This window comes from Diaphorina citri, unplaced genomic scaffold, assembly GCF_000475195.1.
Source record: "Diaphorina citri unplaced genomic scaffold, Diaci psyllid genome assembly version 1.1 scaffold40, whole genome shotgun sequence".
NCBI lineage: Eukaryota > Metazoa > Arthropoda > Insecta > Hemiptera > Psyllidae > Diaphorina > Diaphorina citri.
In genome coordinates, this window is record NW_007377477.1 from 408,951 (window position 1) to 436,117 (window position 27,167).

General features: G+C 41.8%; 4 protein-coding genes across 6 annotated transcripts; 3 read left to right on the forward strand and 1 right to left on the reverse strand.

Moving 5' to 3' along the window:
- The first annotated feature begins 401 nt into the window (after positions 1–401).
- On the forward strand, positions 402–14,535 carry LOC103513301 (glycine-rich cell wall structural protein 2-like). Of its 2 annotated transcripts, none has more exons than XM_026826619.1 (3): positions 402–554; positions 887–1,223; positions 14,290–14,535. In XM_026826619.1, the coding sequence occupies exons 1-3, from the start codon at positions 489–491 to the stop codon at positions 14,439–14,441; spliced, it is 555 nt and encodes a 184-aa protein (XP_026682420.1). In that variant the 5' UTR covers positions 402–488; the 3' UTR covers positions 14,442–14,535. The 2 variants fall into 2 exon arrangements, with proteins under 2 accessions (XP_026682420.1, XP_026682424.1); XM_026826623.1 differs by lacking the exons at positions 402–554; positions 887–1,223 and adding exons at positions 13,359–13,501; positions 13,791–14,195 and having other exon boundaries at positions 14,358–14,535.
- LOC103513549 lies at positions 5,854–10,799 on the forward strand. 2 transcript variants are annotated; one of them, XM_026826614.1, is made up of 5 exons: positions 5,854–6,307; positions 7,020–7,385; positions 7,755–8,177; positions 9,348–9,463; positions 9,955–10,799. In XM_026826614.1, the coding sequence occupies exons 1-5, from the start codon at positions 6,022–6,024 to the stop codon at positions 10,369–10,371; spliced, it is 1,608 nt and encodes a 535-aa protein (XP_026682415.1). In that variant the 5' UTR covers positions 5,854–6,021; the 3' UTR covers positions 10,372–10,799. The 2 variants fall into 2 exon arrangements, with proteins under 2 accessions (XP_026682415.1, XP_008476612.2); XM_008478390.3 differs by lacking the exon at positions 9,348–9,463 and having other exon boundaries at positions 7,755–8,323.
- A 1,994-nt stretch (positions 14,536–16,529) lies between the features above and the next one.
- Positions 16,530–17,655, forward strand: LOC103513319. The gene is made up of 2 exons (XM_008478139.3): positions 16,530–16,684; positions 16,973–17,655. The coding sequence occupies exons 1-2, from the start codon at positions 16,628–16,630 to the stop codon at positions 17,261–17,263; spliced, it is 348 nt and encodes a 115-aa protein (XP_008476361.1). The 5' UTR covers positions 16,530–16,627; the 3' UTR covers positions 17,264–17,655.
- A 5,598-nt stretch (positions 17,656–23,253) lies between these two features.
- On the reverse strand, positions 23,254–27,101 carry LOC103513557 (dmX-like protein 2). The gene is made up of 5 exons (XM_017445857.1): positions 27,051–27,101; positions 26,460–26,605; positions 25,218–25,446; positions 24,645–24,877; positions 23,254–23,423 (listed from the first exon to the last, which is right to left on the reverse strand). Exons 2-5 carry the CDS (start codon positions 26,599–26,601, stop codon positions 23,254–23,256), a joined length of 774 nt encoding a protein of 257 aa, XP_017301346.1. The 5' UTR covers positions 26,602–26,605; positions 27,051–27,101.
- Positions 27,102–27,167: the final 66 nt, after the last annotated feature.

Consider the following 27,167-nt stretch of genomic DNA (forward strand, 5'->3'; position numbering starts at 1 on the left):
TCCTTAAGGGCTATTTGCCCCTACACGTAAGCCTCTGAGTGGGCTTTTTGAGCATGCCCTCATGGATTAAACAGGGCTCAAAAACTTTGCCCAAGATCAAAGAGATCTATCTTCAATAGTGTAGTGGTCGGTGGACTTCAGTTTCGGAGGTTGGTGGTTCCAGTCCAAGTCAAGTCATGAAATTTATCAAAGTCCATTCATCAGGGACCGACATTTTCGAGAATCTTCTATGCTAATCCCAGTTAAAATTTCTTTTCTTTGGTATACCTCGAGATTTTTCTCCCGAATCTATGCACTTGCTTCGGGTTAGTGGCTTTGTGTTGGGTTGGGCGGGCTGGGCGGTGGCGGGCAACACGAAAGGGTTAAAGGCGACCATTAATAAACTGGAGTTATTTTTATCCGAAAATAATCACATACCGTATAAAAATAGACTATGTTCTAGCAGAATTCAGTTGTTAGCTACATCATCCCTGGAGCAGCTCTCAAAGATGGCCAAACGAAATGAAAGCGCCTTCCCCCTGTTGATTACGCTTATGGTTCTGGTCGTTCTGATGGTAAGGCTTGAAATACATATTTTCAAAAGATTATTTTTTCCTCTTTATTTTCATCTATCATCTCAACATGTTTTTTGCTTTGAAACGGTAAGGCCAGCCCCTCACTACATATCACGTATACCTGATCAGGTCTAATTGATACCTGATGAGCACACACACACACTGTCCGGATCAGATGTACCTGTCAGGCCTACCTGATAATGAGTGGCTGGCCTTACCTGGACAAGAGAAACGTCTACTCAAACAAGACTGACTCGAGACATACAGCCGTAAAACGTAAGATGTTTCCTTTGTGACTTTGTGTACTAGAATGAACGATTTTTCCCTTTCAGATCAACATCATGTCCAGTGTGGCTTATCCCACCTATGGTTACGGGGGCGTCCAAAATGAGGCAAACTACAAGTCTGGCAAAAGTCAATATCCAAGCTCCCTTGGAGGTTACCCAAGCGGATCAGGAAAAGACCCGAATGACTGTCCACCAGAGACATCAGGCCATGGCGCAGGTGCGGGATATGCACCAAGATCTGGATCTGGCTACGCCTCAGATGGGGGATATGCACCGAAATCAACTGGTTATGTTGGAGGCGCAGAATATGCACCGAAATCGACTGGCTATGATGGTGGAGACGGGAAATATGCACCACAATCATCAGGATATGCACTAAAAACTGGCTTACGCCTCAGACGGGGGATATGCACCGAAATCAACTGGTCATGGTGGAGGTGCAGAATATGCACCGAAATCGACTGGCTATGATGGTGGAGACGGGAAATATGCACCACAATCATCAGGATATGCACTAAAAACTGGCTATAGTGGAGGAGACGGGGGTTATGCACCAAAATCAAGTGGCTATAGCGCAGACTCGGGATATGCACCAAAATCTGGTTTAAAATCGGATTATCCAAAACCTGTAAGTGGCGGCTACGCACCTTCTCATGGAAACGATTATTATTAATTGTTTAACTCTTTCAAATTTTAGTTAGGTAGGTACGATTAATAAAATATAAATCTGCCTTATGGTAACAGATAAAAATACCGCATTATTATGATACTGTGTTTGTTTCTTTATTTGTATGTATATGTATTTGTATTAAGCCTTCTTATAGTTCTTATTAAGCTGTGTTCAAACATAGTCGCCCGTCGACTGAAACCGGACACTACCTCGACAACATACATAGATTCACCTCGTCGATCGACGGTCGTCGATTATGTGTGGACACAGCTTTACACTTTTAAAGTACACTTTTAAAGAGGGGGCACGGTTGGTCCAGTGGTAACGCGCTTGCTTGCCATGCAGAAGGTCCCGGGTTCGAATCCCACCATCGACAAAAATTTGTACTCGTTTTTCGATTGCAAACTCCCTGCTAATTGAACCACAGGAAGATATTATATGAAATGTAGGTATTGGTGTAAAGTAAAACATGTACCTAATGTGTTGTTTTCTTATTATGAAATGTGCTGTGTTTGTATTCTTCTTATACCTGTGGAATAAAGACAAGATATTTTGGATGATTAAATTAACCTATCTTTTGAGGCAGTTGCCCCTACACTTAAGCCTCAGGGTGGGCTTTTCGTGTATGAAATTATGGAGTTAAGCTGACACCTTCGAGTTTCAAGCAGCTAAGGACGCGTTTTGTTATTAGAACTCATCGGCTTCACTTACATATCTATCCAGCATCAGATAATTGGGCAGTTGTATTAAGTCTACATTTCACAATGATCGATACTTCCACAGTCATCGCCTGAAAGCAACACTACAAAAGCCCAAAATGCATTTCAAGATTCAAGGTGTATCCTTTCGGGAAACTGACCACTGAAAAATTGATCAATACTCCAATGGAAACTGAATGGAGGTCACCTTTCCAGTTGTCAATGGTCAGTTCAAGTTTAGTGGAAAACACGCCTCCGTTACCTGGGGACCCTGGTCAGTGACAAAAAACCTACAATAGTGCAGACCTTGGGGTTAGTCCCTTTCTCTCCATTTTACCATTTGTTTTGACACTTGACAAGGCTTTGACATCCGCTAACAGCTAACACACTTACAAACAACAACAAATGGCGCCATAAAAAATAGGCTGGCATGTTAAGGTGTGTCCACACATGTCGACGGCCGTCGATTGATCATCGATCGATGTAAAATTGTAAATTGGTGTGGATCGACAAACATCGACTATGTTTGGACACACCTTTACTGGCCGCGAGTGACGAGTGACTGGCCGCCAGCTGTCTCGTGTAATTTAGTAATTAAGGAATAATATTCCTGTTGTTTATGACAAAACCTGTTGAGAATTTCGTTTGTTAGAGAAAACCAGGTAAATTTAAAGATCGTTTTTCCATTTAGTAGAAAGCCAGGTGAACGTTCATTTTCCTCATTATTCCGATCACAGATTCACGGATAAGCAAGGAAAACTGGATTATAAAAATAGAAAAAATCATCAATTGCGTAATGGAAAATAAATCAAAACAACATATGGAAATCTAATTCAGAGCAAAGGAGATTGAGCAGGGCCGTACACAAGCTAAGCGGGCCCAGGGGAAAAGTTAAAAGTCTGGCCCAAAATCGCGTCAGATGGAGATCCTTTGTTGCGGCCCTTCGTCCGTCCCCCCTATTTAGGGATTCAAAGATATAAGCAAGTAAGTAATCCAGAGAATCAGAACAAATGAGATTCAGCAAGGCCATACACAACCTAACCGGGCCCTCGGGGCTAAATCCCGGGGGTCGGGTCCCTCCTTGCAGCAATGTTTTACTAACAAGAATATCCTCCAAAAGCCCAAGGACTCTGTAAGCTCATAGGCGCTAACTGAGTCAGATATTGATATTTGGATCAAAAAACTTGGACACAAAGAAGTCAAATTTGCTGACAAAAATTTCCGTCAAAAAAGTTTTCTAGATATAGGTACGTATTTCGTAAAAGCTTAATAACCCATCCTTTAGGGCTGTTTACCCCTACACCTAAGCCTCAGAGTGGGCTTTTTGAGTGTGTATAGGTAAGTATACTCTGTTTGTTAAGGGTCTCTTGGGATCAACATAATTTGAAGATTCCATTTGCCAATGAAAATTCCATTAACTTCACCCAGAGTGGTGCCAGGAAAAGCCAGCACGCGATAGCCCAGATGGTCACCCATCCGGGTACCACGCGAAAAGTTGCTTCTGTGGCTGAGCCACAAGATCAAACCAGGAAGCTGTGGCTGAGACACAAGATTTCCGAATGATGGACAAAGTAGTCTGGCAAGACGGCGAAAAGCGTGCCTTTTACTGAGTGGTTCAATACTAAAAGCGTGCCCTTTACTGAGTGGTTCAATGCTAAAAGTGAGTCCATTAGCGATCAAACCAGGAAGCTGGATGAGGCACAAGATTTCCGAATGATGGACAAAGTAGTCTAGCTCAGTGTTTCTTAATTAGTTTGGCCCGCGGAACCCTTTTCAAAAGGTGAACATCTTTGCGGAACCCTGAACTTTCAAGATTGCTGTCTAGCAAGACGGCGAAAAGCGTGCCTTTCACTGAGTGGTTCAATACTAAAAGCGTGCCCTTTACTGAGTGGCTCAGTTCTAAAAGTGAGTCCATTAGCGATCAAACCAGGAAGCTGTGGCTGAGGCACAAGATTTCCGAATGATGGACATAGTAGTCTAGCTGTCTAGCAAGACGGCGAAAAGCGTGCCTTTTACTGAGTGGTTCAATACTAAAAGCGTGCCCTTTACTGAGTGGTTCAGTGCTAAAAGTGGAAGGTGTATTTTGTTCTTGGGGTAAGACCTGCCTTTGTGGCGTAGTAAAAAAAAAAAGAAAAACCTAAAGGACGCTTGCTCATAGTTGGTCTTTGGGGGCCCGTAAGGATCCTATATAAAATATAGTACCTGATGGGCCACTAGGGGAGGTCCTAGCGGTTTTTTTTCCGAATGAGTTTGACTATTCAGAGTTCCCTGAATCAATGTCTCTTCTCGCCCATCTGATGAGAGGCATACTACGGGATATACATACATACGTACAGACCATGGGCTAAAAATCACTTTTTTGACATCAGGGGATCCCAAAACGGAGGAGGTCCTAAGGGTTTTTTTTTTTTCGAATGAGTTTGACTATTCAGAGTTCCCTGAATCAATGGTTAAAGTAAATTTTTGATGTCCAAGTTTGATGAAATTTCATTATGTTATACACATTGTAACAGTTCTCCATTTTACTTTCTCTTACTATTATTTCAGATATCAACAGTTACTCCGTTCTATCATCAGAAGTAGGAGGTTACATGAGTACTCCATTGCCACCAGATGGGGGACAGCTATGGGGCGAGGATGGTACTCATTTGATTCATCATGTCGCCCCTCCTATGGGCACAAATCCTTTTTCTTCACCTTTCCCGTGCTCAGACGGGGTCGGCGTTTTTCGTCAGTCCAACACTCATCTTTTAAATTAAAAAAAAAAAGGGTAGTCGCCCCTCCTATGGGCACAAATCCTTTTTCTTCACCTTTCCCGTGCTCAGACGGGGTCGGCGTTTTTCGTCAGTCCTTATATTAGCCCTAGGGTGATCGCTCTTAGACTGATATTTGGTTTACAAAATTTTCCGAGCGTCCTTCGCACTTAACCTTTTCTAATTCTTCAGGGAAATTCATATGGGCACCACCAAATCAAGTCAACCACCGTCTGCTGGTGACATAATTTTGCCAACACCCAGTCTAGTCAGCTAGTCACTCAAGGGTCATTTTTTCCGGGATGTTGTTCGTGTGAGCCCAAGGCGCCAAAATATACCCCACCCCTGCTTCGATCCTTCTAGATAAAAGTTAGTAGGTAATAGTAGTATAATAGTAAAAGCGAAAAGCTAGTAATTGTAAGATTTGTAAGAGCGATATTACGACCAGCAGGTTGTCCTGATTTATCTACGAAAATAATTGTTTTATGCCAATTTGCTTTTTTGGACCTTTGTTGGTCGTTTCTTCTGCAATAACCTGCAATATTTGAATCAAGGCACTTGTCAAAAATTTTCATTTTTACCGTCCTTTTTGTCAACAAAGTTCTTTCATCCCTAACAAAAAATCGCAGAACAAAGACCGTTTATCTGTGTATTAACCTTACCGTCCTTTTTGTCAACAAAGTTCTTTTATCCCTGAAATCCTGACAGAAAATCGCTTAAAGTTTCCAACAAAGACAACTTTTTTCTTCAAAAAATGGCCAGTGCAACTTCAATCCGTTACCTGCTCTCGATCGTGGAAGCCGTGGGCTTTTTTAACGAGAGGCGCCGCCAACGCGACTGGCGTTGGCGGCTCATCAAGGCACTTGTCAAAAATTTTCATTTTTACCGTCCTTTTTGTCAACAAATTTCTTTCATCCCTAACAAAAAATCGCAGAACAAAGATCGTTTATCTTTGTATTAACCTTACCGTCCTTTTTGACAACAAATTTCTTTAATACCTGAAATCCTGACAGAAAATCGCTTAAAGTTTCCAACAAAGACAACTTTTTTCTTCAAAAAATGGCCAGTCCAACTTCAATCCGTTACCTGCTCTCGATCGTGGAAGCCGTGGGCTTTTTTAACGAGAGGCGCCGCCAACGCGACTGGCGTTGGCGGCTAGGCCAGCTGCTGATGTACTTCCAGTACAGCGTGGGGCTGGCGTTTGCCGCCGTCCATTTCTACAGCACCGTCACCCAGTCGATTCGCTACCTGCCGGAGTTTTTCCAGACGTTCCTAGAGGATGTGTTCCTGATGGCGACATACATTGCGTGCCTCCAGTACAAGATCAACTATGCTGAAGTCGAAGGTATGATAATACACTCTTGGGACGAAGGTAGAATTGAATATACCTTGTTTATCCTGCTCGAATAGGACTGAATAGAACAGAATAGGTACCTATACCTTGTTTATCCTGCCAGAATGAGACGGAAAAGTCCCTTTACTTCCGCAGTCTAAACAAGGTCTTATATGTTTCATAGGTAAGAGCGTTTTGCGTCTCTCAGTCAGCCCTGGGGTGATTGCTTTGGGCTGATATTTGGTTTGGCTACATAAAATTTACGAGTGGATGTCCTTCGCACTCAGCCTTTACTATTCCTTGAGAAAGGGAAATTTCAGTCTATCCTTCTTGATTAAAGTTCCCCAACTAGACACTAGTCTGGTCTACTCCCTGTTTAGTCCACAGCTAGGATGGGTTATAATAAGATAAGGTGAGGTTAAACCCTTTGAGCTCTATCACGTACCAACCTCAGTGGTATAGTGGTTAACTCGGTGGTCTTCGGACATGGAGGTTAGTGGTTCAAGTCCAGTCAAAGTCATTGCGTGATAAACTTCATGACTTGGTTACGCAATTAAAATTCTTTTTGGTTTAGTAAATTGTAGCGGGGGAAATATGTAAATACCCTACGAAATAAATCACAGCTCAGACTCAAAATGGTTTGGCGCAAAAACGACCAATAACCTATGCAAGTCTTATACCCTATGAGTCGTTTTTTGTGTCCCTCGATTTTCTGTGATTCAAGGCATGATCCGGTTCATGGAGACCTCGTTCAGCCAGTTCGACTCCCGCGTGATTCTCAAATACAAGAAGAGGGCGGACCTCATGTTTAACGTCTACCTGACCATGGCAATGGCCATCATGTGTGGCGCCCTTCTCGAGCCTTTCTTCTCCAAAACGGCGGCCGAGTTCAAAATTCGGCGCCTCGTCTATCAGACGGACCATCCGGAAAAGCGGCACCCATTTAACGTGAGGATCCCCGGGGTGGACGAAACCCAGCCGGGAGTGTTCGAGGCCATCTACCTGTTTGAGATTATCTACGGGTTTATCTTCGCCCTGGTGGCGTGCGTCATTATGCCCATCATACCGATGATCGTGATCCATCTTCAAGGTAGGGATCAGGGCTTGGAATAATCGATTAATCGAAAGCAACCGATTAATCGATTGTTTCACTTTTAGGTGATCGATTAATTCAAACTACCAGTGATGCTACTTGTAACTCATCTTAAAGAGCAACTTACAAATTTGAGGATTAATAAAAGGAGCTCAGATATTATTTCGAGCCGTCCAAAGGCTAGGATCTGACTCATTAGTCATTGACTGAGTAGTCCTGCTCATTGACTGAGTAGTCCTGCTCATTGACTGAATAATCCTGCTCATTGACCATTGAAAAGAGCAGTTCTTCTTTTTCTAACTCACTCACTCGTTATCGTTACAAATCTCTAGTTCAATCTTTAATCCCCCCAATCTCTCATACTAGGTCAATTTGAGCTCCTGTGCCATCATGTACGGAAGATTGGTACTTCTCACGAGTGGGAAGACTATCAAATATACTACACCGATATTGAAACTGATCAGTTCTGTATGGCGCTGTACTCTGAGAGAATGACAAGGGAAAAGGATTCCCTTCTGAATTGTGACGGGCAGAGGAATGGAGGTGACGGGCATAGGATTGGAAGTGACTTGCATGAAGGGCAGAGGAATGAATTTGACGGGCATGAAAGACAGAGGATTGGAACTGAATGGCAGAGGAATGGACATGACGGGCATAGAAATGGACTTGACAGGCAGAGAAACGAACGTGACTGGCAAAGAAACGAACGTAACGGGCATAGGAATGGGCGTGACTGGTATGAAGAGCAGAGGAATGGACTTGACTGGCATGAAGGACAGAGGAATGAACGTGACGGGCAGAGGAATGGATTTGACTGGCATGAAGGACAGAGGAATGGAGGTGACTGGCAGAGAAATCAAAGAGACGAGTATGACTGGAGTCACTTCAGACAAGTGCTCAAGTTTCATCAGAAGCTGTTGATGTTTCGCGATCAGGTTGGTAGTTCAGTACCTCATTAGTGTGATTTCTCTATTAATTTAGCCTTGAGATAGCAATGAGAAATCACATTGATCTCAGGTACCATCAGCTTCGTTCAAAACAATACAGTCTTTATTAGTGTTAGTTAGATCCAGACCCAGTAGCTCAAAAGTTAGGACGTTTGACTACAAACCCGAGCTGATAGTTGAAATCCCAACTCAAAGGCTAGATGCAATCGATTACTCGAAAGCAACCGATTAATCGATTGTTTCACTTTTAGGTGATCGATTAATTACCAGTGATGCTACTTGTAACTCATCTTAAAGAGCAACTTACAAATTTGAGGATAAATAAAAGGAGCTCAGATATTATTTCGATCCGTCCAAAGGCTAGGATCTGACTCATGAGTCATTGACTGAGTAGTCCTGCTCATTGACTGAGTAGTCCTGCTCATTGACTGAGTAATCCCTGCTCATTGACCACTGAAAAGAGCCGTTCTTCTTTTTCTAACTCACTCACTCGTTATCGTTACAAATCTCTAGTTCAATCTTTAATCCCCCCAATCTCTCATACTAGGTCAATTTGAGCTCCTGTGCCATCATGTACGGAAGATTGGTACTTCTCACGAGTGGGAAGACTATCAAATATACTACACCGATATTGAAACTGATCAGTTCTGTATGGCGCTCTACTCTGAGAGAATGACAAGGGAAAAGGATTCCCTTCTGAATTGTGACGGGCAGAGGAATGGAGGTGACGGGCATAGAATTGGAAGTGACTTGCATAAAGGGCAGAGAAATGAATTTGACGGGCATGAAAGACAGAGAATTGGAACTGAACGGCAGAGGAATGGACATGACGGGCATAGAAATGGACTTGACGGGCAGAGAAACGAACGTGACTGGCAAAGAAACGAACGTAACGGGCATAGGAATGGGCGTGACTGGTATGAAGAGCAGAGGAATGGACTTCACTGGCATGAACGGCAGAGAAACGAAAGTGACGGGCAGAGGAATGGAGGTGACTGGCAGAGGAATGGAGGTGACGGGCAGAGGAATGGAGGTGACTGGCAGAGAAATCAAAGGGACGAGTATGACTGGAGTCACTTCAGACAAGTACTCAAGTTTCATCAGAAGCTGTTGATGTTTCGCGATCAGGTTGGTAGTTCAGTACCTCATTAGTGTGATGTCTCTATTAATTTAGCCTTGAGATAGCAATGAGAAATCACATTGATCTCAGGTACCATCAGCTTTGTGCTAAACAATACAGTCTTTATTAGTGTTAGATCCAGACCCAGTAGCTCAAAAGTTAGGACGTTTGACTACAAACCCGAGCTGATAGTTGAAATCCCAACTCAAAGGCTAGATGGCATAAAGTCTGACAATGACCTGAACAATTTATTAAAAGGGTAGCCCCTCACATGGTAAACATTGAAGGTGAGCACTGAGTAGTGTTTCAAGACATGAAATTCCGTAAAAAAGACGCTGTCTGCGGGTTTAAAAGACGGGATACTGATAGCATAAACAAGGTATATTCTATTCTATTGTCTAACCATTCTTTTCCATTTAATTTTTTCAACTTATTGTTGCATTACATTATAAATTTTCATCAGTTAATGTTTTCTTCAAACTTCTTTTCGCTTCCGCAGTTAACCGGTTTCTGCAACAACATCGCGTTCTTGGTCATCATCTGCAACAACATCTGTCTCTCCCTCTGCCTCTTCCAGCTGACCAACAACCCGGGCGACCTCCCCCCCGTGCGACTCCTAAAATTCGTCGGCCAATTCCTCAACATCGTCGTGCAGAGCTTCCTGATCTGCAACAGCTCGGAGCTTCTCGACGACTACAACACCATGTTGCGGCGCGCCTTCAATGAGTCGTGCTGGTACGCATGCGCGCCCCGCACGCGGCGCAATATAGTGTTCTTCTTGCGCAGCATACAGGAGCCTGGGCATGTAAGGTTCTATCAGGGAACGGTCGTGTTGAGCCGGAAGTATTTCCTGAAGATTGTGCAGGTGTCCTATTCGATTGTGAATGCGATGCGCCTGAAGAGCAATCTCTCGTGAATTTCTCGATGGAGGATTTTAATTGAACTGGTTCTCTCGGAGAAAAGCCTAGTGTCACCAAATCAGCTAGTATTCGCAGATTCGTATAAGCTTAACCTATCTTTTGAGGCAGTTGCCCCTGCACTTAAGCCTCAGGGTGGGCTTTTCGTGTATGAAATTATGGAGTTAAGCTAAATTCAGCTGACACCTTCGAGTTTGAAGCAGCTAAGGACGCGTTTTGTTATTAGAACTCATCGGCTTCACTTACATATCTATCCAGCATCAGATAATTGGGCAGTTGTATTAAGGAGCGTGGTAGCGCTCCGCCCTGCCAAGTCAAGAAAGTTTGACCGCGCTACTAGAGATTTAAACTTTAGTGTTGGAAAAAACCTAATACAGTTAAGATTATGGCATAAGCATTCTATGGGGATAAAAATGATTGGGGGGCATACCTGTTTGAAAGTCTAGTACGACGGATGACGTTCACCAGTCACCGTAGTAAACGTCACAATAATTATATCTCATTGTTTGTGTATTTATGTATTTTAATTGTTCAATAAATTGATTAGGGATTTACATATTATTTCAGTCAAGGCTGATTGATAAATGGGAAAATGGGTGGGTATACTGAATTAATGATAGTTAAATTCACTACAACTCTGATTTTCCCATGGAAATTTCCCTACTTCTCATAAAATCGGTAGTTTTAGATATTAAGATTAAATGGAAATCGATCAAACCTGATTTTATTTCACACCTTTACAAATTTCCTACAAATTCGCCCATTTTGTCACCAGGTAAATTTTTCCTTAATTTTGTTCTATCTCTCGGAAAATCAATAGATTAAGACCTGAAAGAGATCAAACCTGATACTTTTTTCACACATTACATGTATCTAAAGTATGAATAATTAAATTATTCTTGCAGCAAGATCCTCTTACTCATTGTCTACTAATTGCACTGGATAACGATTATTATCTGAAAGATACATATGGAAATCAGTTTTCTATCTAGATAACCGACTCTACCTAGGGGTAGAAGACCAACAAAGCTAGCTACTTCGGTCCGAGCCAGAATCTCTACTTCTATTTTGGACAAATGTAACCAAAACTAAAAACACTGAAAAATGCCTGCCACTCACGCTCAGAACGTCACGCGTCGGAACAAGTGTGGCTGATAAAGCTTCAGACCCAGCTTCAGACAAGTGTGGCTGATAAAGCTTCAGACCCAGGTCTTTCTGACGGTCTGAGAGACCTACGTCTCGAGATTCTGACACGTTCGGACTGTCTGACAGAACTGCATAGATCTGTCAGACCAATATCATAGATTCTAGATACATAGATTGACAACATCATAACAAAAACTCCACCATACATTGATTGATTTTGACCAGACATTGATTATATTGATGAGATACGACATGTCATTATCCTTAGACGGAACTGATTATGATTTGTCGATATTGAACTGAAAATAACCCCTTCATGGATTCGTAGAAGCTTAACCCATCCTTTAGAGCTGTTTATTGTTGGTTATAATTCAATGAACACGTAAACAAGAAATTACAAACGAACGAAATTGTTCCCTAGGCTAGGACAATCTCTACCATGTAACCTTATCATAGATCTTAACCCATCCTTAAGGGCTATTTGCCCCTACACCTAAGCCTCTGAGTGGGCTTTTTGAGTATGCCCTCATGGATTAAACAGGGCTCAAAAACTTTGCCCAAGATCAAAGAGATCTATCTTCAATAGTGTAGTGGTTGGTGGACTTCAGTTTCGGAGGTTGGTGGTTCCAGTCCAAATCAAGTCATGAAATTTATCAAAGTCCATTCATCAGGGACCGACATTTTCGAGAATCTTCTATGCTGATCCCAGTTAAAATTCCTTTTCTTTGGTATACCTCGAGATTTTTTCTCCCGAATCTATGCACTTGCTTCGGGTTAGTGGCTTTGTGTTGGGTTGGGCGGTGGGCGGGCTGGGCGGGCAACACGAAAGGGTTAAAGGCGACCATTAACAAGCTGGGCCCGTCCCTCCGGGAATTATTTAGCCCGTAGTTTATTCGATCAGTACCTATGTACCTACCCAATTTGTTTAATATTCAGTTTATTATCATTCTTGATTTGATTTTTTGATTTTACTTTCATGTAATGATTTAAAATCAAGACTAGAGCCCGTTCTCCCTTTATTCCCAATATAATGTTTAAGTCACCCATCCATTTATTGGCCTTTCTCGGCGTAGCTTAACATAGGTGACGCTAAAACCGGTCTTAAATGATCGACTGAAGTGTTATCTAAAACTTTCTCGCTTTGAGTTCATAGGTCGTCGCGAAAAATTTCAAGATTAGAGCTCATTTGTGTGAGAAAATGTGAAAAAAAAAAATCCCACAATTACTCAATTAACTTTAAGTCACCCATCCATTTATTGGCTTTGCTCGGCGTAGCTTAACATAGGTGACGCTAAAACCGGTCTTAAAATAACGACTGAAGTGTTATCTAAAACTTTCTCGCTCTGAGTTCATAGGTCGTCGCGACAAATTTCAAGATCAGAGCTCATTTGTGTGAGAAAATGAGAAAAAAAAAATCCCACAATTAGTCAATTAACTTTAAGTCACCCATCCATTTATTGACCTTGCTCGGCGTAGCTTAACATAGGTGACGCTAAAACCGGTCTTAAAATAACGACTGAAGTGTTATCTAAAACTTTCTCGCTTTGAGTTCATAGGTCGTCGCGACAAATTTCAAGATCAGAGCTCATTTGTGTGAGAAAATGAGAAAAAAAAAATCCCACAATTAGTCAATTAACTTTAAGTCACCCATCCATTTATTGACCTTGCTCGGGGTCGACCAGGTTTGGATAAGTCCTTCTATGGGAACAGACAGAGTGACAGACAGAGTGACAGACAGACGACACCGAAGCGAATACAATAGTCCGTCCCTTATACCTTTTTATTACTATTGTAATAATAAAGGAAGGACGGACTAATAAACTGGAGTTATTTTTATCCGAAAATAATCACATACGGTATAAAAATAGACTATGTTCTAGCAGAATTCAGTTGTTAGCTACATCATCCCTGAAGCAGCTCTCAAAGATGGCCAAACGAAATGAAAGCGCCTTCCCCCTGTTGCTTACGCTTTTAGTTTTAAAGGTAAGAGCCTTTATATATTTTCAAAAGGTTATTTCTTGCCTATTTAATATCACTTCTCATCATTTTTGTGCTTTGAAAACGTAAGATATTTGAGTGGTAGGAACCTTCAATATTAAATGGGTCACCGCCAAGAGTTTGAATGGGTCGCCATATTTAGTTTAAATGGGTCACTACATTTAGTTAATACTAACAATTCTGCCAGACAATGGATTTAGTTCTGGCAGATCTATGACAAATCCACTAAGATATTTCCTGTGCGTAGTTAGAATCACCGATTTTTCCCTTTCAGATCAACATCATGTCCAGTGTGGCTTATCCCACCTATGGCTACGGGGGCGTCCAAAATGAGGCAAACTACAAGTCTGGCAAAAGTCAATATCCAAGCTCCCTTGGAGGTTACCCAAGCGGATCAGGAAAAGACCCGAATGACTGTCCACCAGAGACATCAGGCTATAGCGCCGGCGCGGGATATGCACCAAGATCTGGATCTGGCCACAGCTCAGATGGGGGATATGCACCGAAATCAACTGGTCATGGTGGAGGTGCAGAATATGCACCGAAATCGACTGACTATGGTGGTGGAGACGGGAAATATGCACCACAATCATCAGGATATGCACTAAAAACTAGCTATAGTGGAGGAGACGGGGGTTATGCACCAAAATCAAGTGGCTATGGCGCAGACTCGGGATATGTACCAAAATCTGGTTTAAAATCGGATTATCCAAAACCTGTAAGTGGCGGCTACGCACCTTCTCATGGAAACGATTATTATTAATTGTTTAAAACTGGCTATAGTGGAGGAGACGGGGGTTATGCACCAAAATCAAGTGGCTATAGCGCAGACTCGGGATATGCACCAAAATCTGGTTTAAAATCGGATTATCCAAAACCTGTAAGTGGCGGCTACGCACCTTCTCATGGAAACGATTATTATTAATTGTTTAACTCTTTCAAATTTTAGTTAGGTAGGTACAATTAATGAAATATAAATCTGCCTTATGGTAACAGATAAAAATACCGCATTATTATGATACTGTGTTTGTTTCTTTATTTGTATGTATATGTATTTGTATTAAGCCTTCTTATAGTTCTTATTAAGCTGTGTTCAAACATAGTCGCCCGTCGACTGAAACCGGACACTACCTCGACAACATACATAGATTCACCTCGTCGATCGACGGTCGTCGATTATGTGTGGACACAGCTTTACACTTTTAAAGTACACTTTTAAAGAGGGGGCACGGTTGGTCCAGTGGTAACGCGCTTGCTTGCCATGCAGAAGGTCCCGGGTTCGAATCCCACCATCGACAAAAATTTGTACTCGTTTTTCGATTGCAAATATTTCAACGGGTTACTTTCTGGTGTTCCCGTGTTGACCCAGCACCTAAATGGGAAGTATTGTGCCCCTTCTCGCCCATCTGACGAAAGGCAAACTACGGGATGGGCATGCCACGCCACAGGCCACATCAAGCGTCCAATGTAGCAGTTGTTTCATCGCTACGAAATAAAAACGGCGGTAAACTCTCATCTTTAAAAAAAAAAAAAAAAAAAAAAAAAAAAAAAAAAAAAAAAAAAAACAAGATGTAGATCAAGCAAGGTCTACATTTCACAATGATCGATACTTCCACAGTCATCGCCTGAAAGCAACACTACAAAAGCCCAAAATGCATTTCAAGATTCAAGGTGTATCCTTTCGGGAAACTGACCACTGAAAAATTGATCAATACTCCAATGGAAACTGAATGGAGGTCACCTTTCCAGTTGTCAATGGTCAGTTCAAGTTTAGTGGAAAACACGCCTCCGTTACCTGGGGACCCTGGTCAGTGACAAAAAACCTACAATAGTGCAGACCTTGGGGTTAGTCCCTTTCTCTCCATTTTACCATTTGTTTTGACACTTGACAAGGCTTTGACATCCGCTAACAGCTAACACACTTACAAACAACAACAAATGGCGCCATAAAAAATAGGCTGGCATGTTAAGGTGTGTCCACACATGTCGACGGCCGTCGATTGATCATCGATCGATGTAAAATTGTAAATTGGTGTGGATCGACAAACATCGACTATGTTTGGACACACCTTTACTGGCCGCGAGTGACGAGTGACTGGCCGCCAGCTGTCTCGTGTAATTTAGTAATTAAGGAATAATATTCCTGTTGTTTATGACAAAACCTGTTGAGAATTTCGTTTGTTAGAGAAAACCAGGTAAATTTAAAGATCGTTTTTCCATTTAGTAGAAAGCCAGGTGAACGTTCATTTTCCTCATTATTCCGATCACAGATTCACGGATAAGCAAGGAAAACTGGATTATAAAAATAGAAAAAATCATCAATTGCGTAATGGAAAATAAATCAAAACAACATATGGAAATCTAATTCAGAGCAAAGGAGATTGAGCAGGGCCGTACACAAGCTAAGCGGGCCCAGGGGAAAAGTTAAAAGTCTGGCCCAAAATCGCGTCAGATGGAGATCCTTTGTTGCGGCCCTTCGTCCGTCCCCCCTATTTAGGGATTCAAAGATATAAGCAAGTAAGTAATCCAGAGAATCAGAACAAATGAGATTCAGCAAGGCCATACACAACCTAACCGGGCCCTCGGGGCTAAATCCCGGGGGTCGGGTCCCTCCTTGCAGCAATGTTTTACTAACAAGAATATCCTCCAAAAGCCCAAGGACTCTGTAAGCTCATAGGCCCATGTCTAGCATTTTGGACAGTATTAGTAGGCCTAGAAGCCCAACGCTGCTGCGCGCTTTGTAAACTTAGATGCCCGAGTCCAAAATGTTGAACATTTTTAGTCTTATACCAATAAGTAAGTATATACCAATTATACCAATAAGTAGGTACATTTTTAGTTGTTCAGAAGCCTGGGGCCCGGACAAAGGGACCGGATGAACCCCCCCAGTAAACTTCCCTGAGATAAAGACGCATCTAAACAACCTACGACAACATTCATGTTGACACCTGACATGTCTGTGACATTACCAAACAGATGGCGCTGTCAAAAATCCGTCAAAACAATAAAGGAAATTTTGCTAGTCCTATAAAACAAATCACATTCCTACAAAACAAACCACAATCATAAGTTTGGCAGCACTTGCCATCAGTGAGTCCTAGGGGAATCAAGATGAAGGTTCTTCGAACCGGCACCCTTCCGGCGGTGCTCCTTTCGTTGGCCGTTTTGGTAAGTTGTACTTGTATTTTTTTTACGTTCTCTGTAATATTTTAACATAATTTTTATATTTTCTATAATATCCATTGTAACAATAGAGCCTTATCCTTCCGAAATCCAAGAGAGACCGAAAATGAACCTTGTCTTTTGCGGTTAAAGTTCCTCTCGGACGGATCACATCCCCGAACTAGAGCTTCTCAGACGCGCTATTAGCTTAATCTTAATCAAGCCCGCCCTGAAGCTTGGGTAGGTGTAGGGGCAAACAGCCTTAAAGGGTGTACGATTCTTTCTGTATTTCAGGAGAGTGCAACCACCTTCTCAGCACTCGCGAAGCCACATTCCATCAGCGCCGCCGATACTCCACAAGGCAAAAACCTGCACAGAAGAAACATCGACGATCCAAATCCAGAAAGTGGCACCAGAGTTTTCAACTTCCCGGCCCATGATGGAGCTGCCAGAAATATCCGAGACCAATTTGACGTAACGCTTGCAAAAAGGACCTTTGAGGATGCCCCCCGGTTGGAACGTAGAGAGCCGTATAAGAAAAAACACAAGAAGAAGAGAAAGAAGAAGAAGGGCTATGGATGTTGAGGACGTCGAAAATGCGTCGAGAGATCAGAGGACGTCGAAAATTGGATGTAACCGTATTCAGTATAAGTATAACCGTATTTTATTATATTATGTGACCTTTTTTAGCCTGATATTCTGACGTGACTTTGTGAAGATTCATCTTGAAAAGAAGAACAGCAGTAACTCCAACTGTGTGAAGAGTATAAGTTACTGGTGTTTTTCTCTTTCAGTCATCATACGAAATTTCTCTTTCGACTAGTTTGGACTGGCAGCGGTTGTGGGGCGGTTATTAAATCCAAACTAGTCCAAAGAGAAATACAGCTTATTCATACATTTGCAAATACAGCTTATTCATACATTTGTAAACATTCTAAAGATTTAATTAAATCACAAATATTTTTTCCTCCTTCGTCGTCGTCTTGGTTTTCATTTGTTCTTTGGACTAACCGTCGTATGTATGAAATCTAAAGATAAACTTAAGTTTAACTTAAGACGAACAATGTTGCCAATTTCATGTCATCTAGCCAGCCAGATTGTCCTATCTTTCCTTTTGACTTCGAATGAAAACTTACATGTGGGTATCTAAGTACATATTTCTATATTTTCTGTTATTGATTCTAAGAGATTCTATTACTGATTTTTCTCGTATGTACTTCATTTCCTATCCTTATCGAACGCCATTACCAGGCGAGCGTCTTGACCACTACGCCACCCAGGTGTGCTTGTTGTCCTTAGTCTGCTGTCTGCTCAGACTTCCTGAGTCTGACATCCTACTCTTTAAGCACTTTTTTTTTTATAGGTATTTTCCTCCTAACTTGACAATTTGACAAAAAAGTTGCAATAACACATTGATTCAAATATCCACATTAAACTTGTTTTTTTTTTTTATCATTATTTAATGCATTTTACGACCATACCCTATTGGTCAATTGGTAATTTGCAATTCGCCCGGTTTTTCTTCCCCCTTATTAGAGGGAAGTGAAAAGTAAAGGTGTGTCTCCAAACATAGTCAACCGGCCGAAAACTGATTAGTAGCAATACTTAACTTGGACTCGAACTACCTAACTCCAGATCCACTTTCAAGTTTAGTTGAAACACTAAGTTCGACTTATTGTTTCATTACAAATTTTCATCAGTAAATAGTTTCTTTGAATTAAATTGATCCCAAGGAAACCCTAGACCCTTGACAAATGGAGTGTGCCTGTGATGTATTCCAATACACTCGACCTCTGTGCTGTGCTTTATTTAAAAACTTTATCATAGAATTCATAGGTACTTCATTCGTAATCTACCGATTACGGTAGGTTGACGTGTCTTTGTACTATAAGACAACATGTCACAAAGCAACAGGTAGATATAATATATCACAAAGAATAACTGGCATAAGTGCATAACGCATCATGTGTCATCTGTACTAATCTGTATAAGTCCAGTGTATACAGTCGAACCTGTCTAATTCGGAATCCAAGGGACCGCCAATTTTTTCCTGCTTATAAAAATTTCCCAAATATAAAAGTGTTTCCCCAATTACAATTTACTTATGAAGGGGCTACGTTTTCCCCCCGTCTATCCGAGTTTCCCATTTAGGCAGGTTCGACTGTACTTTACGTCCTTTTCTGGACAACATTGAAAATAAATTTCATTAAAATGAAAATTTCATAGAATTTATAAAAATCGTACATATATAAATTATTTAAGTGTATAGTATACCCATTTAGGTCAAGTTCCGGCCTCAGCACACAGTGTGTAGGTACACAAAACATCTTATAAAGCTCTTGTTTATTAATACTGTCTGAATAGGACTGAAAAGTCCCTTTAGCCCGGCAGTCTAAACAAGGTTTTGTTAAAAACATTTTGTTTAATTCGCTAGTCTCAAACCACGGGGAGACGGGAAATCAAGGAAGCGTTTCAAGAACTCAGTCAAAAGATATTTTCTATCTATATCGTATACGTACCGGTTTGAATTGAGGATATTTCAACAACTTTCAAGACACCGACCTTACGTGCCTCGTGTTCCACACATCCTTGATTTCCTTGAAGTCAACTTCTGCGAGATTTGAAAATAATTCTTCGAGAATTGCGAATAAATGCAACTTCCGTGGCCGAGTGGGGAGTGGGTATCACACTAAAGTCTTGCAAAAAGGATTCGTAAGAGCTTAACCAATCCTTTAGGGAAAAGATTTCGTACCGGGAGCAACCTTCGTAGAAGGCACAAGATTGTGGGCGTACGGAAGACCTAAGATTCTCATTGCTTAACGTAGAATTAACTGGATTACGAGGGGACAATTGTGTACTTCAAGGACAAACAATCGTACGGGGTACGGTAATAACAGACCACCTGCACGTTAACAGGAAATTGTGGTACAGTATAACTGGACCTTAAGACCTTATTGTGAGTCTCGCTGGGGACATTAAACAGGGAGTAGACCAGCCTGAATTTCCCTTGCTAAAGAAATAGCAAAGGTTGAGTGCAAAGGGCATCCACTCGTAATATTTGTAGCCAAAACCAAAAGTCAGTACAAAGCAATCACCCTAGCTAGGGCTGATTGAGAGACCGAGAAAAATACCGACCCCGCGTCTGTACACGGGGAAAGGCGGAGAAAAAGAAGAGGAGTAATTTATTGTAAGATCGCCAAGAGTTGGTATTGATTACGCGGTTGGGTGGAAGAGCTACTTCAGGAGAAACCTGTCCTTGTGGTGTAGTGGACAAGACGCTCGTCTGGTAAACAGGAGGGCGTGAGTTCAATCCCCACATGGAATTTTATCGTCGGTCAAGCAGTGCAATAGTCCCAAACAAAAATGGATGCGGCGCACAAGGGATGAAACAGAAGATACCACCTTAACAGAATAATAATCGTCCGTAAATATTATCTGACAATTTGACCATAATAATGAGTAGCGGATTACTGAGATAAAGGGACTTTTCAGTCCTATGCGAGCAGTATAAGGACTATTATTTGATCGTCTTCCCAAAACTGACCGCTATCTGAGGTTGATGGCCAAGCAATGCGACCAGGTAGTGAAAGGCCCCCTCTTCATATCGAGTTAATGGCAGAACTTGTTTTGATGAATTACAAAGAGCTACTTCAGGAGAACTCTGTCCTTGTGGTGTAGTGGACAAGACGCTCGTCTGGTAAACAAGAGGGCGTGAGTTCAATCCCCGCATGGAATCCCCGCAATAGTCCCAAACAAAAATGGATGCGGCGCACAAGGGATGAAACAGAAGATACCACCTTAACAGAATAATAATCGTCCGTAAATATTATCTGACAATTTGACCACAATAATGAGTAGCCTATTACTGAAATAAAGGGACTTTTCAGTCCTATGCGAGCAGTATAAGGACTATTATTTGATCGTCTTCCCAAAACTGACCGCTATACGAGGTTGATGGCCAAGCAATGCGACCAGGTAGTGAAAGGCCCCCTCTTCATATCGAGTTAATGGCAGAACTTGTTTTGATGAATTACAGATTTACGGAATTACTATACTGCTCAACATGCAGTCTGAATTCACAGGTCTTTGAGTGTAGAGCAATAAACCAAAGTTATCTTTTCGGTGTAAACAAACAAAAAACGATCGAAAAGCAAATTGTAATTTTTTACTGAAGTAAGTTGGTGGTTTAGATTTTTTTCTTCCTTTTTTGCGAGTATTTCTGTACTATGTTTTCTTTCTTTTTATAAGTAGGTATTTCGCCACATTTTTTTTTTTTTTTTTTTTTTTTTTTTTTTGCAAGTTGAGTTTAAGTTGAGTTGTTTACTATCTGGTAAGTCATTTGGGGCTAACTGAGTCAGATATTGATATTTGGATCAAAAAACTTGGACACAAAGAAGTCAAATTTGCTGACAAAAATTTCCGTCAAAAAAGTTTTCTAGATATAGGTACGTATTTCGTAAAAGCTTAATAACCCATCCTTTAGGGCTGTTTACCCCTACACCTAAGCCTCAGAGTGGGCTTTTTGAGTGTGTATAGGTAAGTATACTCTGTTTGTTAAGGGTCTCTTGGGATCAACATAATTTGAAGATTCCATTTGCCAATGAAAATTCCATTAACTTCACCCAGAGTGGTGCCAGGAAAAGCCAGCACGCGATAGCCCAGATGGTCACCCATCCGGGTACCACGCGAAAAGTTGCTTCTGTGGCTGAGCCACAAGATCAAACCAGGAAGCTGTGGCTGAGACACAAGATTTCCGAATGATGGACAAAGTAGTCTGGCAAGACGGCGAAAAGCGTGCCTTTTACTGAGTGGTTCAATACTAAAAGCGTGCCCTTTACTGAGTGGCTCAGTTCTAAAAGTGAGTCCATTAGCGATCAAACCAGGAAGCTGGATGAGGCACAAGATTTCCGAATGATGGACAAAGTAGCAAGCTAGCAAATCTAGCAAGACGAGCTTCCTTGTCCTTCAACTTTACATCTGTGAGTCCATCCTGAGATTCTGCTAGTCCCCCAAGCTTAGATTCTCGAGTCTAGGAAGTAAAATGTGGTCCAAACCAGTTACTTGTACTTTGTTTTGCTAGAATATTACATTCTAGCTCGTTTCTGATGTAAAATAATTCCATGTGACTTGGAAAGAAAATGTACATGGGTAACTAAGTAATCCTGCTTCCAATTCTATGTATTTCTATTTAAGATTCTATGTACATACTTCATTTCTTATTCTTGCTTCAAAGTTAAGGATTGTGGTCCAAACCTGTTATAATGTTACTTGGTACTTTGTTTTGCTAGAATAAAGATAATTCTAGCTCGTTTTCCATGTACATTTACCTAAATGGGTAACCAAGTTATGATATTTTCAATTCTATGTACTTCGTTTCCTAGTCTTGCCTCATGCTAGTCTAAAGTTAAGGATTGAAATGATAGGTGGTCCAAACCTGTTATTACATGGAACTTTGTTTTGCTGGAGTCCAACTAATTGACGTTCACTTCACCATGAAAACTCTCTACACAGATCTGTTCAGTGGACGAGATCTACTATCGCGACCCCTGCAGGACGCCATGGACACTGTGTAAGCTCCGCCACTGATTTTCATTACATGCGACTGTAATAATGGAGGTCATGGAATTTTATCCTCAATTATTTTTTTATTAGGTATTTTTTAATAATAATAATAAAATTTGACCATTATAATAATGGAGCTCTAAGGGTTAGGTGGAGGTCCAGTGTGGAGGAGGCCAAGGCTAACATCGGGCTGTAGTGCCATTTGGAAAGGTAAAGTAAGGTAAGGGTTAGGTGGTAGAGAATGCCTCCGGCGTTGACCTCGCCTAGTGGTTGCTATCCAGTCAAGAGTCTATTATTATTCTTATGATGGATCACTCCAAATACTCCAAAAGATCACCAAGAAATAAGTGTGCATCAAGCTTAACCCTTTCTATCGTTCTTTCCCATTCCAGTCACATAACGGCTCTCAATGCCATGGACACTGTGTAAGTTCCGCCACTGATTTTCATTAAAAAAAAAAAAAAGTTTGATACATGCGACTGTAATAATGGAGGTCATGGAATTTAATCCTCAATTATTTGAAAATTTGACCATTATAATAATGGACCTCCACCTAAGGGTTAGGTGGAGGTCCAGTGTGGAGGAGGCCAAGCCAAGGCTAACATCGGGCTGTAGTGCCATTTGGTAAGGTAAGGGTTAGGTGGTAGAGAATGCCTCCGGTTAAACCTCGCGTAGTGGTGTTGCTATCCAGTCAAGAGTCTATTATTATTCTTATGATGGATCACTCCAAAAGATCACCAAGAAATAAGTGTGCATCAAGCTTAACCCTTTCTATCGTTCTTTCCCATTCCAGTCACATAACGGCTCTCAAAGGTCTAGACTACTCCGGGCGCCGCGTCAACTTTACCTCACTCAAAATGCCGGACACAGGACTTTACCATGGGCCGACCGTGGTTAAACTCATCTACATGTTTGAAGACATCAACAACTTTCTGCGGGGTAGCCACGCCCCCGGCACCACAGTAGTGATGGACGCCACCGGGTTTGGTGTCAGTCATTTGAGCACCTTGTCCCTATCTTTTTTGAAGCAGAGCAGCCAGTATTTCACGGTAAGACGTCATCGACCTCAGGAACGGGTCGGGATGTGCGGCCGCCAAGTTCTGGTTGTCGCCGTTCTGATCACAGCCCAGGATTTCCTCGTAGAGGAGACGCTTCAGATTGGGAGGCGTCTGATCTAGACCGGCTAAACAAGAAAAGACGGGCATTGTTTATTAATGTTTCATTAAATCATTACTATTGTTTCATGTTTATTAATGTTTCATACCCTAGTCAAGTGAAGACAAAGTATTCCAATTCATTCTTCAATTCTCCTGTAATGTTTCAATGTTTATTGTAATCAATTGTTCTCAATACTTTTTTGCTGGCAAATGTGGTCTTGTTTACACTCGTAACATGTTTCATGAAATCATTACTATTGTTTCATGTTTATTAATGTTTCATACCCTAGTCAAGTGAAGACAAAGTATTCCAATTCATTCTTTAATTCTCCTGTAATGTTTCAATGTTTATTGTACTCAATTGTTCTCAATACTATTTTGCTGGCAAATGTGGTCTTGTCCGTCTTGTTTACACTCGTAAATACTTAATTTTGCCTTGAATAAAAATCATACAATAGCAAACCAACCTCAGTGGTGCAGTGGTTAGCTCGGTGGACTTTGAATCTGGAGGTTGGTGGTTCGAGTCCAAGTCATGTCATAAAATTTAGCGTAGTATATCAAGCGGGGAACGACATTTGTGACAAGCATTTATGCATAACACAATTAAAATTCCTCCATACAATAGCAAAGGCTCGAACCCCAAGCCCTTCGTAGCATGCCCATCCCGCCATCCCGTAGTATGTTCATCAGATGGGCGATAAAAGACACAATACTTCCCATTTGAGTGCTGAGTCAACACGAGAACACCAGAAAGTAAACAGTAGAAAAAAATATTTGTCAGTGAAAAACGAGTACAAATTTTGGGAAATCATTACTATTGTTTCATGTTTATTAATGTTTCATACCCTAGTCAAGTGAAGACAAAGTATTCCCATTCATTCTTTAATTCTCCTGTAATGTTTCAATGTTTATTGTAATCAATTGTTCTCAATACTTTTTTGCTGGCAAATGTGGTCTTGTTTACACTCGTAAATACTTTATTTTGCCTTGAATAAAAATCATACAATAGCAAAGGCTCGAACCCCAAGCCCTTCGTAGCATGCCCATCCCGGCATCCCGTAGTATGTTCATCAGATGGGCGATAAAAGACACAATACTTTCCATTTGAGTGCTGAGTCAACACGAGAACACCAGAAAGTAAACAGTAGAAAAAAATATTTGTCAGTGAAAAACGAGTACAAATTTTGGTCAATGGTGGGATTCGAACCCGGGACCTTAAGAGCGAAGGTCAACCCTTTTTCACCTACCTTCTCCTTCGTACAGTCTAGCGATGACCATGGCCAGCTGGATATCCTCCAGTTTGTTCAGAATCACCTCAATAGCGTCCCGTAGCGCGCCGGCCAGCAGGAAAAATGCCGCGGCGTGCTCGAAGCGCTGCTTGCCGAGGAGCGCGAACGCGTTCTTGAGCGCGGCCTTGCGCCAGCGGTCCTCCGCAAAATTGTTGGCAAAAAACGCCGTCATGCGCTCGTCACGTTTTGATCTGAAATTGCGGCACAAGGAAGCAATGATTAATTCAATGAACACAAAAAGCGCAGTATTCTTTCGAAACTCAGATGTAACGAGACCGCAAACGTCCAAAAGTTCGAAGCGCCGCCCGGACAATTTTAACACAAAAGTTTCATGGTTTTTCGGCATTTTCAACACCAACAATACCTAAGTAAAGTTTGCTATCTTATGCCGGGTCGACACTTTAGCAACATGCAACACGAATGTTGCATTACACACTAAAATTCACATTCAACTCATCCAGTCTGTATCATAGCATGACCATCCCGTAGTATGCCTCTCATCAGATATACGAGAAGAGACATAATATTTACATACCTTGTTTCTTCATAGACTCAGCCGCCATCATGGTCAAATTGATTGAGCTGACGCGTGACAGGTGCGGCATAGAGCTCACGTTAGCCAGACGCCGCTGCGTTGTTTCCTGCGCAAGGTTGCGTAAATCTTCATCGCGTAGGTTGCGCGTATCTTGCACTTCTTCCGATTCTTGATGCGTCAACTTGCCAGTGGATGGACAGGCTAGGGATTTATCCCGATAGTGACCTGGGAAATTAGAAAGCAATCGTTTAGACCTTGTGAGCCATTTTTTCCAACACAGTAGCGTTGCTCGTGTTCACCCTCTACATATTAAGACCTCTGGAAGAAGAAGCAAATCACCCTGAAGTAATGTCATGCTGCGGTGGTGCCAGGGTAATTTGGCTTAAAAAAAAAAAAAAAAAAAAAAAAAAAAAAATGTGAAGGGAAGAGAAAGCAATCGTTTAGACCTTGTGAGCCATTTTTTTCCAACACAGTGGCGTTTCTCGTGTTCACCCTCTACATATCAAGACCTCTGAAAGGAAGCAAATCACCCTGAAGTAATATCATGCTTCGGTGGTGCCAGGGTAATTTGGCTTTTAAAAAAAATGTGAAGGGACGTAGTGAGCTCTATTACATTAAGTTTGATGAAACCTCGCCAGTCTAGTTAGCTTGGTTGGTAGCCCGTCTGAAGCGCTAGGCCGTGGGTTGGAGTCCCGCTCGGGGCGGATTTTACCCTGAACGGATAATGTTCGTTCTCGGAACGGCTGGCTTTCTCCTATCCTATCTTCCTCTCTTCGATTTCGTGACGATAAGACCTTAGCCGTTACAGTTACCTCTATCAAACATCCTAACCTCTTTGAAAAAAGGCTTTCGGATCGCTGCGCTGTCGCGCGATGGGTACTTACTAGCGCTAGGTTTCCACTGGGAATACACGTGCATCTCGCTATCCATACCCACCACTAGAATACCTACATTAAGTTTGATGAAACCTCGCCAGCTAGATGAAACCTAGCAAGCTTGGTTGGTAGCGCGTCTGCCTTGTAAGCTCTAGGCCGTGGGTTGGAGTCCCGCTCGGGGCGGATTTTATCCTGAACGGATAATGTTCGTTCTCGGAACGGCTGGCTTTCTCCTATCCTATCTTCCTCTCTTCGATTTCGTGACGATAAGACCTTAGCCGATTCAGTTACCTCTATCAAACATCCTGACCTCTTTGAAAAAAGGCTTTCGGATCGCTACGCTGTCGCGCGATGGGTACTTACTAGCGCTAGGTTTCCACTGGGAATACACGTGCATCTCGCTATCCATACCCACCACTAGAATACCATCCCTCACCCAGGATATCTGCATGGGTAGAGGTGGGAGACCATCCGCAGTACTCAGGTTGATCTTTCTCAGCTTCATCCATCTGGAAACACACAAAAAGGACACTCATTCTTAAAACGTTCATAGAAAAGAAAATTATTAAACAATTTGTAAAAAAAAAAAAAAATACGGGCAATTTCCCCTAAAGTGTATCCACACATAGTCGACCATGTCGCATTGACGTCAAAGTTCATGACTCCTCCCGCTTCGTTTATTTCTGTGCATGCGTTTCAACGCATTTCGTCAACTTTGACGTCACGACTCTTTGAACTTTTTTTTGTATTAGAACGGTAGTTAAAAATTGAATTTTCGACCTTCTAATGTTACTTTTTCGGAGTTTTGACCTCAGATTTGGATTTTTCACAACTTTTTAAGTATGAATCGACCTTATATTAATATTTTTACTCAATTGCAACCGCTCCATTGAATTACAGACATGACGATAACTCGTACTCATCATATCACCAGTACTAGTTATCGACACCCACCTGATCTCGTCCACAAAGCTAGGGGCAGCTAGGGAAGACGCCTTGCGCAGTATAGGAACTTATCCAAACCTGGTCGACCTATATATCAAATTAAAGGTCTTTTTACCAGGAACACGA

Bases quoted from the DNA above. Each gene is read 5' to 3' on its own strand.
- LOC103513301 (XM_026826619.1), top strand. From the start codon at position 489: ATGGCCAAACGAAATGAAAGCGCCTTCCCCCTGTTGATTACGCTTATG. The intron at 555-886 runs GTAAGGCTTGAA...TTTCCCTTTCAG, and splicing joins TGGTTCTGGTCGTTCTGATG to ATCAACATCATGTCCAGTGT. The intron at 1,224-14,289 runs CTGGCTTACGCC...AATTGTTTAAAA, and splicing joins ATCAGGATATGCACTAAAAA to CTGGCTATAGTGGAGGAGAC.
- LOC103513549 (XM_008478390.3), top strand. From the start codon at position 6,022: ATGGCCAGTCCAACTTCAATCCGTTACCTGCTCTCGATCGTGGAAGCC. The intron at 6,308-7,019 runs GTATGATAATAC...CTGTGATTCAAG, and splicing joins CAACTATGCTGAAGTCGAAG to GCATGATCCGGTTCATGGAG. The intron at 8,324-9,954 runs GTTGGTAGTTCA...TCGCTTCCGCAG, and splicing joins TGTTGATGTTTCGCGATCAG to TTAACCGGTTTCTGCAACAA.
- LOC103513319 (XM_008478139.3), top strand. From the start codon at position 16,628: ATGAAGGTTCTTCGAACCGGCACCCTTCCGGCGGTGCTCCTTTCGTTG. The intron at 16,685-16,972 runs GTAAGTTGTACT...TCTGTATTTCAG, and splicing joins TCCTTTCGTTGGCCGTTTTG to GAGAGTGCAACCACCTTCTC.
- LOC103513557 (XM_017445857.1), bottom strand. From the start codon at position 26,601: ATGAAGCTGAGAAAGATCAACCTGAGTACTGCGGATGGTCTCCCACCT. The intron at 24,878-25,217 runs GTAAATATTATG...CCGCAATTTCAG, and splicing joins TCTATGAAGAAACAAGGTAT to ATCAAAACGTGACGAGCGCA. The intron at 23,424-24,644 runs GTAGGTGAAAAA...TTTCTTGTTTAG, and splicing joins TAGACTGTACGAAGGAGAAG to CCGGTCTAGATCAGACGCCT.